Source organism: Styela clava, chromosome 7 (assembly GCF_964204865.1).
Source record: "Styela clava chromosome 7, kaStyClav1.hap1.2, whole genome shotgun sequence".
In the NCBI taxonomy this organism is placed as follows: domain Eukaryota; kingdom Metazoa; phylum Chordata; class Ascidiacea; order Stolidobranchia; family Styelidae; genus Styela; species Styela clava.
Genome location: NC_135256.1, coordinates 8,008,296 through 8,022,248, shown reverse-complemented (window position 1 = coordinate 8,022,248; position 13,953 = coordinate 8,008,296). Strand labels below are relative to the sequence as shown.

The 13,953-nt window shown below is 39.9% G+C and overlaps 1 protein-coding gene across 1 annotated transcript; it reads left to right on the top strand.

The window, feature by feature from the left end:
- Nucleotides 1-1,321: 1,321 nt before the first annotated feature.
- LOC144425092 (uncharacterized) lies at nt 1,322-7,099 on the top strand. The gene has a single exon (XM_078114382.1). The coding sequence runs from the start codon at nt 1,322-1,324 to the stop codon at nt 7,097-7,099; it is 5,778 nt and encodes a 1,925-aa protein (XP_077970508.1).
- Nucleotides 7,100-13,953: the final 6,854 nt, after the last annotated feature.

The window sequence follows — 13,953 nt, the reverse complement described above, 5'->3', positions numbered from 1 at the left end:
CCAAAATATCGCTAGGCTGTGGTTGAATAGCCGTCTCAATTGCGGTTAGCGCCGTTTTATTTGACACAATATATACTATAGGATAGTTGGCGTTAGCCATTTTCGGTAGTAAATTGGCTACTGGCTGAAAACTGTTCAGTTCGGATTTGCAAATTTATTCATAAAAGTATTTCCTCGAGTAGTATTTCGACGACAACGTGGGGAGTTGGCTGTTGTTTACTATATATTTTGATATAACGCGATGCCCAAGATGAAGAAAAAAAGTTTAGATGTTAAAAAGAGGGAGAGAAAGGCTAAAAGTAAGGCCGAACAAACTTGGAAAGACAGTGTTAGTCCCACATCTTTCAATGACAAGGATAGTGATAGTGCTGCTTCTGAACGTTCTCTGTCACAGTGGCTTGCGAGTGCTCGCTATGGTATTGGTGACACGATATCACTGGTTTCCGGAGAAATGCTATCTGGTATTGTTAACAAATCTCGGCAAAAGCACCCAAATGAAACTGAGATGGATACCTTATGTCGACTTGATAAGGCTTAAAAACATATGGCGGAGGTGCGAAAATGGAAGACCACACAAAAAAAAAATATATCGTCGAGAACAAGACAAAAAACAGACGGCCGCGGTTCGTGCGCGCGAAACGGCTCCGGAAAGATCTGTCCGTCTCCAACAGAAGAAAAAACGGACGGCCGAGGTTCGTGCGCACGGAACGGCTCCGGAAAAATCTGTCCGTCTCCAACAAGACAAAAAACGGACGGCCGAGGTTTGTGCGCGCGAAACGGCTCCGGAAAGATCTGTCCGTCTCCAACAAAACAAAAAACGAACAGCCGAGGTTCGTGCGCGCGAAACAGCTCCGGAAAGATCTGTCCGTCTCCAACAAAAAAAAAAACGAACAGCCGAGGTTTGTGCGCGCGAAACGGCTCCAGAAAAATCTGGCCGTCTACAACAAGACAAAAAACGGACAGCCGAGGTACGAACGAAGGAAACTATACATGAAAAAACTGCTCGTCTAAATCGAATAAAAAAACGCGCCACGGACGTTCGTCAACATGGAGAAAATAACACAAACTTTACATATATACAGAAATTTCATCACCATATTTCCAGTAGCGCAGATTTTCCCTGCACTTCATGCCACCGTTTACAGTACAAAGTTAGTGTAGTGAAACTCAATAAAACTGCTTACAAGAACGTAAACATGAAAATAATTGAATGTGTTCTATCATCGAAATTAAGTCACCAGATGGAAACGTGTACATTTGCAGAACATGTCACATATCGTTAAAGAATGGAAAAATACCTTGCCAATCTAAAGCGAATAATATGACGATAGCGGACCAACCAGCTGCTTTAAAAGATCTGAATGTGCTAGAACTTCGTTTGATTTCACAGCGAATCCCTTTTATGAAAATTCTTGGACTTCCTTGTGGCAAGCAACGAGGAATTCACGGTCCAGCAGTCAATGTTCCCTCTAAGTTACACGTCGTATGTGATCAATTTTCTCGGTTGCCCTCTGAATGTCAGTTGATTCCATTGAAGTTAAAACGTAAATTGTCCTACACATCGCATTACATGTATGATTATGTGCGAATTGATAAAGTCATATGTGCACTGAAATGGTTGAAAATTAACAATTTCTTGTATAAAGATATCATTATCAACGACAATTATATTGAACATGCTTCAAAAAATGACGAGGAATTGTGGAATGCTATGTTTATCGACGACAACGATGACATGCAGTTAAATTCTAATGAATCGGTCAAAAACATTCCCGTAGCACCAGATATTCAAACAACGTGTGCTTCTCGCCATTCCTCTGATAGCGAGAAAAAGCGTAGTTCAACAAACTCATCATCCACAAATGTTTCGTATTCGCCGACATGTACGGGTAGCGTTTCGAGTCGCAATTTATGGAACACTTCGCAAACGCAGGGAATGAAAATGATAAACGTTCCATCAGATGGAAATTGTATGTTTAACGCCGTCTGCCATCACTTAGTACGTCTTGGCATATCGCTGCAAACCCCAGTCGAAATACGACGTGAACTATCCAAATATATGCTTGAACACGCAGATGCTTATAGAGATTTTGTATGTTCCAATGTCGGATATGAAGAACTTTATTGCTCTGACATGGAGCATCCGTCAGATTACGATTACCACATTTCCCAAGTTAATAATCCGGTGTCTCGTCATAATCTAATGTGGCAAAATTACTTAAATAAGTTGGAAAATGGTTCACAGTGGGGCGAGCATATAGCATTGCAAGCCATCACCAATATGTTCGCACTGAAAATTGTTGTGCACAAAACTAACGGAGATGATATTGTTGTGCGATCCAGATATTCATATAAAAATGAATTTCATTTAGGTTTAATTGGACAACAGCACTACGTTGTATTTAAACCTGAATCACAATATTCAGATTCGAACACAGACAGTTATTCAAAAATGGAACTTATGGATATCAGTCACAAAATTCAAAGATGTAAGGTTACAAAAAGTAATTCCCCCGAAATAAGCAGCGCAGTAATTGAAAATAAAGGGGATGAGATTGATTTAAAACAATCAACAAGTGTCCGAGGTTTACAGTATGAATCAACGGTTGTCAATGATGACATCAGTAATAAAATTATCAGTATGGCTCCCGCTGAAGATGAAAAACCGATTCCATTATTGGCCGATGATAAATTCGAACAACTAGCATATCCATCATTATATCCGGATGGAAATAATGGTTTCAGTACTGATCGTGTTGTTCCAATCACTCCGCGTAAGTATTTCAATCAAAGACTTTTAGATGCTGACGGAAGATTCGCACGAAATATTGAATACTTATTATCCGCCCAGTATGCAATTGAAAGCAAACAGATACAGGGTGACGTCAACCACTTCGTGTTTCGTCGAGTAAATCACGAATGCGGAAATAACGAGATAACTGCTGGATTTATTCGAAATTCGGATAGTATAAATAACATGATTAAAACTGATAAAGCTTTCAGAATACTGCAGAATATTCGAGGTTCGCCCGCTTATTTCCAAGGCGTATTTTATGATGTACTGGATATGATTCGTCAGATTGGAATTCCTACATTTTTCTTCACACTAAGTGCCGCAGACATGCGATGGCCAGACTTAATTTCATCCATTGCTAGACAGTACGGGTCCATTTTAACGGATGATGACGTAGCTAAGCTTTCCTTTGAGCAGAGGTCTATGTGGTTAAGGTCCAACCCAGTTACCGCAGTTAGACACTTTCACTATCGTTTAGAATGCTTGTACAAAGATGTACTATTGTCCCCGGCACAGCCATTGGGTCATATTACTGATTATGGGATTCGGATAGAATTTCAAGCCACAGGTTCCCCTCATGCCCATATGTTGCTTTGGGTTGACAAGGCCCCAAAGTTGGGCATTCAAACTGATGAAGAGGTGTGCGCGTTCATTAGCAAGCACGTTGCTTGTTCATTTCCTGTTGACGACCTCCCATTGAAAGCCCTCGTTCAGGATTTACAGACACACAGTCATTCTTCCTATTGCAGGAAAAGTGGTGGATGTAGATTTAATTACCCAAAACCACCGAGTGAAAAAGTAATAATTGCAAAAGAAGTCGAGGAGGATGAGAGTGAATTAATGGCCCAGTCTAAAATTGTTTTAAAAAAAGTCCGTGATACGCTATCGTCGTCGTACCGAGACACCAGTTCGGATGTAAGTATGGACGATTTACTACAAAATATTGATATTGATAATCAACAATATCGGCAGGCACTTTGTATGTCACAAAAAGGCAACACTGTTATCCTAGCCAGAAAGCCGGCGAAGTGCTTCATCAACGCATATAACCCCGTGATATTAAAGGCATGGCAAGCCAATATGGATATCCAGTATGTTGTTGATCCTTATGCATGTGTCACGTATGTCGCATCGTATATGATGAAAAGTGGACAGGGAATGGGGTTGCTATTAAAACATGCATGCAAAGAATATAAGGATTTTGATATAAAAAATATGCTTAGGCGAATAAGCTCTGTCTTTTTAAATAATCGAGAACTAAGTGCACAGGAAGCATGTTATCGTATCTTATCCATTCCAATGAAAAAAATGAGTAGATCTGTTATTTACATAAACACTGATCCTGTTGCAGAACGACAGTGTATCTTAAAATCAAAAAAAGAACTGGAGAAACTGGAAGACGAAGATAGTGACATATTTCAAAAAAATATACTTGACCAATACTCGGCGAGGCCGAGTAGCTTGGACAATGTGTGTTTAGCAACTTTCGTTGCAAATTATGCAGTGAGTTATCGAAAAAATGACAAACACGTCGATGACAGCGTAAAAGATTTGTTGCACGACGATCACGGGAATAAGGATCTTCATTATGATTTACCCCAGCATATTGTACTGAGACGCGGCCTTGGGAAAATGAGTAAAAGAAGAAGAGAATGTATAATTCGTTTTCGAAAACATAACAAGGAAACTGATTTCAACAATTTTTGCCGTGCCAAATTGATGTTATACCTCCCGTGGCGTTCAGAGGAGCGCGACCTGTTGGCGGACCATCCAACATATTCATCTTATTATTTGGAAATACAAGACAAATTGTCTGCTGTGGAATCACGGTATTGCAACAATGTGGAGTTAGTTGATTCAGCTGTTCACAAAAATTCAGTGAGCGGTCCTCCTCTTCATTTGTGGGGCGATCTTGGCATGGAAAGTGACCTTTCAAATCAACAAGATAAATCGGAAGGTGATACACCTTACACCACCATGATAAGAGAGGATCTTGCTGCCAACTCAGCGATCATTGAGAGTGTCAAACGTGTTGCCGTTCCCAAAAGTGACATAGGTGCGAGATACGAAATCGAAAAGAACAGAAATGTATTATCTACATCTGAATATTGTAATATGATACGCTGCTTGAATGAGAAGCAAAGGGCTATAGTATTCCATCACAGGAAGTGGTGCAAGGATGCCGTTATTGCAATTAAACAAAACGGTTCTGTTGAACCATATAGAATTTTCTTAAGTGGTCCTGGTGGAGTAGGGAAATCACATGTGATAAAATTGATTCAGCACGATACAAGAAGATATTTCGCTCTTTCAAGAACTGTCGATCCGAATGATGTAACTTGCCTCCTTTGTGCTCCAACAGGCGTTGCTGCATTCAACATAGATGGTATAACTATACATTCTGCACTACTGTTAACAAATAGGAAAGCTAGCAGTGGACACGACGGCATATCCTTCGAAAAACTGAATACTTTGCGATCTCATCTCGGCAGATTACGTGTATTAATTATCGATGAAATCTCCATGGTAAGTTCAGACATGCTTTTAAACATTCACAAACGCCTGCAAGTGATCAAGGGAAATGCGGCTCCATTTGGAAACGTTTCTGTTTTAGCAGTCGGTGATTTGTTCCAATTGCCTCCAGTCTGTCAGCCTCCAATATTTTGTCCTGTTTCTGATGAAACTATGCGCCTGGGTCGGTCTCTTTGGAATGATTATTTCCACTTGCACGAATTAGATGAAATTATGCGCCAAAAAAACGATAGAAATTTTGCAGAATTGTTATGTCGGATTCGATTGGGAAATCAAACACGAGCCGACATAGATACACTGCGCACAAGGGAGATTCATCTTTTCGATCTCAACTATCCAGAGGAGGCATTGCACGTTTTTGCTTACAACAACGACGTAGATAACTGGAATTTATTCAAACTGAATAAGTTGATTCAAAGTGGGCCCGAAAAAATTGTGATACCGGCCATAGATGACAAAAGGGAGGGGTTGTCTCTAATTAGTTTGCGTGCATCTGGTTTAAAGTTAAAAAGATGCAAAACCGGCGGTTTGCACACCGTCTTGGAAATTGCTGTTGGGTGTAGGGTCATGTTGCTTTATAATATAGACACGAGTGACGGTTTGGTGAACGGAGTAATGGGTACCGTTCAATATATTGCAAAAAATGACAAAGAATTTGTAATCAGCATTTTGATTAAGTTTGACAACGATAATGTTGGACGAAAAGCTATGGCTAAGAGTAGATGGAAAAGGCAACACCCCCGCCTCGTGCCGATAACACGCAGGGAAGCCAAATTCGAAAAGGCATATGGCAAAGGAGCACAAGTTTCCCGATACCAGTTTCCGTTGACGCTTGGTTGGGCCGTCACAATTCACAAATGTCAAGGTATTACTTTAAATAAGATTGTCGTCAACACAAAGGTAAAGAAATTTGGCTGTGGGCAAGTTTATGTCGCTTTGTCCCGGGTTAGAAAGTTGGAAAATTTGAATCTGTCTGATTTTGATCCCTGTACTATCCGATATAGTTCTGAGTGTTCTGAAGTGATGAATAACATGCGTACAATGCCCATAGCACACCAACGTCCACCCACATTGACAGATTTAAATAAATCAAATTGGTTAACGATAGGTCATTTAAACATAAGGTACTTTTTAAAGAAGATGTACGATATAGTTTCTTATACAGAGGGTGAAATTTTTCGTCATGCTGATATTTGCTGTTTCACAGAAACATATTTGACGGAACGCCACAACATAGACAAATTCACTAACAAATTTGACTACGTTTCCTTTAGAGAACACGTACCCAGTGAACAAAATCATGGTGGAAAGCACGGATTATTAGTCTGTGCTTCGCGAAAGCTGAACCCAGTTGAAATAAAAACATCTTCGAATGTGCTTGAGCATAAAATGATTCGACTGAAAACTTCCACGAATAAAGAATTCACTTTGTTGTTAATTTACAGACCACCGAGTTTTCCGCAGTTGGAATTTCTTAACATATTGTCTGAATTAATGACCTTCATACCACAAGGAGCTCCAACATTCATCTTGGGAGATTTTAATGATAATATTTTCCATAATCGATCATCTTCTATCATGGAAAAAATGAATGAGCTTGGTTTCCGACAATATATTCCCACCAATCGCGCGACCACAGATTATGGGTCTTTGCTTGATCACATGTATTTTAATAGAAATTGTACGGATGACAGCATTGTTGTTGATATTGTGGACACGTATTATTCGGATCATGACACAGTGTTTATAACAACCAATTACCTAACCACATAGTTTAATATTTTCGGCGAAATACTGCTGTGTGTTTCTGCAGGAGAAATTATTCAGAATGTGGCCAACGGATAGATTGCAATTTGGGAGAATACCACATTTGAAATCGTATTCCGTCAAAATTGTCGAGTAACATATTGAACATGCGAAAGATCGATAAGTCGGCGGTCTCCGATCGCTGTCTAGTTTCTTTATTTGGCGATTTCTGTTTGTTGTCGGGCGTAGGTACGTTGATTATTTCAGGTTCGGTTTCGTTGGGCGTTGTAACTAGCTACAGATGGTTTTCTATGCGGGCACGCTGCTTTTTGATGTCCTGTATCTCCACAATTAAAACACAAGAGTTATGCCTGGGTGTTTGGTATATATTGTACATTTCTGGATTCTAATGTAGCTTTTAATTGGTCGTTTGATCAGGTCTTCCCTGTCTATTATAAGTCGTCTCGTGCCCGTCTTGATGACATCATCTAGTACATAATTTATAGACGTTACCGCGCCATGATTTCTCATGAAGTAGTCTTGTATCACTTCATTCTTTATTTTTATCGGTGTGTAATTCACGTATACCAGGATATTGTCGGTCATGTAAAGCCAGTGTACCGGGAGCCGCATGCCTTTTCTTTTTAAATCCCATATGTGTCTGTCTAGTTGTAAAACCTCAGACGGTTTACCAGACTTAAGTTCACTGCTCTATCTGGATAGGATACATATCCGTCTAGATCAGCGGTTCCCAAAGTGGGCGAAAACGCCCCTTTGTGGGCGTTTGCAATAACTTGGGGGGCGCTGATGGCGATTTGGGCAATTGGGGGGCGCTTTCTGTCAAACTGGGCGATTGGGGGGCGCTGACATCAAAACGGGAGATCGCAAGAAATGTGATATTTTATGCCATTTACTCACATGTTTTGGTTCAAACTAGTTTGCTTGTGATTTCGGTGTTGGAAATTTCTCGCTTTAGCAGCATATTTAACTGATTTATATTAAAAACAGTATTATACAGCGTGATCCCCAAAAACTGAACCATCAATTTCTCGATTAAATCTACGAAATGGGGTGAACTATTTAATTTTGTCTACACTTGAACTTCTGTTCGTACCCAAAAGTGTCAGAAAATCTAGGACGTTTTGCACAAAAATTATGTTGTTCCTAGAATATGTTCCAAATGCTCTCCACGTCATTGAAGAAAAAATTGCATTTTTTTTGCAACATTGTAAATCACTCTTTTTTGGGTATTTCTCTATTTTATTTCTGCAGCCTTGAGTTTACCAATCGTTTGAGGATTTTCTTTCGAATACCCTACATATCAGAGAATCTGAGAGGTTCCAGTCCAATAATTAAGGTGCCCACTGGATGTCATTGCTGACTTTTCTCTCTGGAAAGCAAGCGTCTTATTTGATGTATGGAGGGTCATGCCGGAACCACTGCAGGTCACCTCTATCAATCCCTCAAGTTATGTCCAGATTTTTCTCGGCACAACCACGTAATGTTCTGTATTCACCGTTTGAACTCTTTAATTGCCATGTCCTGACAGCAGAAGATGCGCTCCAGCAGAAAAGTAAGTGAGTGGTTGAAAATTTTGCGAAACTTCTGAGTATAATCATACGCAAACAGAAGTTCAAGCGCAAATAAAATCAAATCATTTTGGAGATAGCTAAGAAATTTTTGGTTTCCGTTTCCTAGATAACCCTGAATTTCCAGAAGCGAAAAATGCACCACTACCACTGGGTTTATACATTCAAACCCATGTTTAATTTTTTAGTGTTCTATTTTTTGGGGAACAGAGTCAAATTGAAATATCCTCATGTGTGAGATCGGGTCAAAAGTTTTTTTATTGCTTTTGTCAGCTCATTCTTGGTACTAATGATAAATGGAGAATAAAGTAGCTTTGACTTTTCTTGTCAGAGGGCGTTTGCTAGTTAAAAAGTCGTCTAAGGGGGCGCTGATAGAAAAAGTTCTTGAAACTCTGGTCTAGATCGTTTTTAGTGACGTTTATATTCGAAATAAATTTCTCTAATTCTTCTTTGGATAATACTCCTTTAAATTTGAAGCTAATATCGCAGCTTCTATCGGGGGTGTTCTCTAGGTTCTCATTCGTGACTGATGAGTAGGATCGGTTTGTCGTTTTTTTTATAGCTTCTTCCATGGTATTATGCCCGCGAGGTGGCGTGATAGCTGTTGAAAACGACCGATCAGGTGCTCTTTCGTTCGGTCTGCTTGGTTCATAGCCATTTTTTGTTCAACGGTACTCTCGTGTAACTGAATTCAATCGAATAATTGGAATTTACACGACGCCACGTACGAGAAAGCAAGAATAGGGATTATTATTTATATATATATAAATAATCAATGCACAAATACCTTCGGTATATTACTAAAATATTGTTGGCGCGTTCGAGATCTCTGAGAAGGGTTTTATATCGGTTTATGATCATCTGGAGAAAATCAGGATCCTCGTAATGGGCTGTGCTGTTTCTCCAGTTGCCCCTTCCCCATTTGACTCTTTTATATTGGGTTAATTCGATGGCGGCGAAATGTATGTGATCTGATACTAAATTGGGGTGATAGGAGAATGATCTGATTTGTGATTTGGCCATTTTGAAAATGGATATTCTTCTGTCTATGCGTCTAAATTGGTTCTTCCTTTTAATAGGAAAAATGGTTTTTTTGGACAATGGTTAAGATATGGATCGAAAAGGTTGTTATCCTGGATGTATTTATATAGTATTTTCTCACCTTCAGTCAGTTTAAAATAGGTAATTTGTAGTTTATCTGTTTTATCCGTCACTGCATTGAAATCCCCAGCGAGTATGAGGAGGTCAGGGTTCAAGGTTGTCGGGCGCTAATCTGGTAGCCAGATTTGTGTAAAAGTCTGTTTGGGCTATGTCTTGTGTTGGAGAACCGTATACATTTATAATTTTTACATTTTTTTCTTGGTATTGCAGGTCTAATGAGCAGACCCGGTATCTTACTATTATATTGTAAGTGATGGTATTGCTCACAAGTTGGTTGGATAGCAATATTCCCGTGCATGCGAAGAAGTGTTTAAGATGGGTTTTGAGTTTATCTGGGGCATTCAGATAAAACCTATATCCTAGTTTAGATGCCCATTTGGTAACTTTGTCAGTATCTATTCTGTGAGCTTCCTGAATTAGCATAATGTCGGGGTCATGAGTCTTGATGGTGAGTGAGATTTTGTCCAGATGGGCCATGATTCCATTTACATTCAAAGATATTAATTTTATCAAGTGGGGATGAGTTTTTGAAGTTTGGATCGAGTTAAGGAGACGTGCAGGTTAGTAAAGTTCATTTTCTTTTTTGCCGTCGGTGGGGCCGCAGAGGAGGTCGAGGAAGATTTCTTTGTGCAATGGGAGGGGGACTCGAGTGCGGGTCTTTGTTGATTACGGGACTTAATGACCAATCTTTTGTTTCTTTGCTTTCGACGTCGATGATTTCTGTTGTATCGTTACTTTTTGATGAAACTTCGTCCACAGAGACGTTTTGTGGGGTTTGGGGCACAACGGTTGATATTTCAATTTTGTCTGGTTTATTTTATTTTTGTGCTTTTGTGACTGTGGTGATTTTTAGCCATGATTCAATGGACTTCTGGTGTGTTTTATTATTTAAGACAGTTTGCCTTTATATGACCTTCTTGCTGGCATTGTCGCCACTTTTAGCCGCGGTGCAATTTCTTGCGCTATGGCCCTGCTCGAGGCAATTAAAGCAGGTGGGGTTATATAATTCCGAAGACAAGTATGTCTTGCAACGCTATCCATTGATGGTTAAAAAAGGCGGAAATTTTGTACGGTCGAAGTCCGCAATTCACGCGGCTACGTAGCCGTTGTATAGCGACGTCCTCCGATAAAATTGTTTGTTTATGTGGCGTAATTTACCACAGCCGGTTTTAATTAATTAGGATGTCCCAAACTAATTGCTCATCAGGCACATATCTTTACTAACTCGCGTTGGCGGCTTTGTTGGCGAAAAAAAAAACACGATTGTTTACATTTTCGGATGTTAAAATGTTTGTATTCTTCCTCAAGAAGTCGTCTCGTTTCGAAATATTTCCATTTTCTGGATGTAATTGCCTAAAGCTGGGATCGGCAACCACCGGGCCGCGGCCCATCGCCGGTCCGCGGAAAGATTACTACCGGTCCGCAGAAAGGTGGCCTGATGAAAGCGGCCATAACCCTAATAACACCTTTACAAACCAGACAAAAACAACGCATCTGAGCAGCATGTCTGACTTTACAAACGAGTTCCACGTCAATAGTTATGGCTAAACAAACATCAATAAAGCAATTTTCGAGTGACTGCGCCTCAAAGTATCTAACAAAACTCAGAGTGTAGATATACCGGGAACATCAATCGCGAAGAAAAAATACTTTGTATTTGCAATATGGATTCATAGCCATAAGTGACAGCAAAGGTCTATAATTTTCTATGAATACCCAGACGTTTGCGGGCGCTGTCACCTTTTGCCTTATGTGAGGTCGGGTTTTCAATAGTGACAACTACAAAAAAGAAGGCTGAACGTAAAAAACACGTAACGTGTATCTTTCTCGACCGTGTCTCAAAAATTGGGAACAATTAATGCCCAGCAAACAAATGCAGATTTTGCAATAAATATCATCACCTTTGTTTTGAAAAGATTGCCAACACAAAGGTGGTCCGCCAAAATTTTGGTCAGGCTTTACCGGTCCGTCACTTAAAAAAGGTTGCCGACCACTGGAAAGGAAAACAACCATTGCCGACGACATTGTTCATACAAAGCGGTTAAGTGTTCAACGTACTTATTTGTAGACTCCGAGTTTGATAATATGTTCAAAAACCGTTTCACATCTAGATCGGCGCTTACCTCAGCGACCACCAAACGAGGTCGTTTTCCCTGTTGCGTGTTTTGACTGGAGACCGCTGCTGAGTCACCCATGTTGTTAGTTATCTCCAAGTTTTCAGTCCAAAATTATATCAGTTTCCCAACACGACTCAAATAGACAATGTTTAACTGCCTAAATACAACCAAAACTCCAATACCTCAGCTAGATCTTAAAGGAACAACGGGCCGTCTTAGCAGACATCTTTCGTTTTTTTTTCCGCCGCGTACTTACTGTGCGAAATGTGTAACACGCACACAGTCTGACATCCACCGTGAAGCTCCCGATTCATCATTTCCGTTGGGATGTTTGATGTTATTATCAAAATTTAAGCTACCATTTATGGCGAGCAGGTAAGATTTCCAATTCGGTTTTAGTTCGAAATTCTGTATCGATCCATACGTGAAGTTGTAATTGTCCATATACAGTATTGGGCGAAATCAAATAGTACCTTTTGGAGTACGTTTTCCATGTCCCAGTTTGTTGCATATCTGTCCTGAGTGTCTAGCGAGAGTTTTAGGGTAATAACTTTTGATTTGAGGATAGAGAAGAGTTTGAGAACGCCAGTTCTAATTTATCATTGTAGCTATTGTTGAAGATCTGTTGGCGATGTATGACTAAGTTGTGTCCCGTTAACTTTCCTAAAGTCCGAGAGGCTGCGTTATGGAGTTCCAGGTACGGGGAACAATTCAAGAAGATATGCGGAGTTGTATCAAGGGCGTTGTTACATAGTTTACAGTTCCGCTGTGGTTGCTGAAAGATTATATTATTTCGAAGTAGGCCAAACCTCCATTTCCGATGCCCGAAAAGGAAGCCGTCTCTTTTGATTCGATACGCAGACTGCCGCTCGACATTGGAAAAATACGGCTTCACTCGCCTATCCCTTAAATGAATTCTATCCCAGTCACAACTCTGTACTAGAGCATTCATAGATATTTTCTTTTAGTTTTTTATAGAGAAATCTCAGAGATGTTCCTTCCCATTCAGATGGGGCTAATTTCATGACGTGATTTATATTAAAGAATATGCTGCCAATGTTGGTCAATTTGGAGTGCATGGGGAGCCGAGTTATTATATAGTGACGGGTTGAAAGACTTTATTTTTTATCCCAATGTGTAGAGGGCTTCGTAGTGACAGAATTCTACTGGATCTTTTGTATTAAGTCGGGTAACTAGTTTCTGAAAGAGGCAAGCGTATGATTTCAATTTTATATCGACCATACCAATTCCGCCCTTTCTTGCTGGTAGGAGAAGTGTTTTTCGGGCGACGCTCTCAAAGTATACGGGGTGCCAGAGATATTTAAAAAAACATGGCTTGAATTTTGTTTAGATATTGCGTTGGTATCGCTCTTGTTTTCGCTTCCATAAGTGTTTGCGGGAGGGCAAGGGATTGTATGATTGTTTGTTTACCTCTCCATGTGAGGTGTCGCGAGTTAGAGTTCTTGAGGATTTGGGTTATTTTACTGATCTTTTTATCCCAGACTTCGTTTCCTGCGTTTTTGCCAAAATTAACCCCTAGTATTTCGACCGTCTCCCGCCGATATTTTTCGAAAATTGATCCTTCAAGATGCTTTTCAGCATCTTTGGTTAGGCATAGGATTTGTGACTTGTCTTTATTTAGGGATTGTCCTGTTGCTAGTTGGAAAAGTGATAACTCTTTAAAAATCAGCTCAATTGAGTACAATGTTGTTGGTATGAAACTGGTGTCATCCGCGTATTGCTGGATTTTTTCCTTCTTCTTGCCAAGTTTTATACCCCGGATGTATTTGTTCTTGAGTATGGCCCTGGTAATAGGCTCAGCGTTTAGGGTATAGAGGAGCATACTTAGGGTTCCTCTTTTTATACATATTTCAGGGGTGAAAGCACCGTTAATTTCAATTCTACTTTTTATGTTGTTGTATAGTTCTTTTATAAGATTTCAGAGCCTTGTTCCGATTCCGATTTTTTCGAGAAGTTTATGCAAAAATTCGTGGTTCACCATATCAAAAGCTTC

Bases quoted from the DNA above. Each gene is read 5' to 3' on its own strand.
- LOC144425092 (XM_078114382.1), top strand. From the start codon at position 1,322: ATGACGATAGCGGACCAACCAGCTGCTTTAAAAGATCTGAATGTGCTA.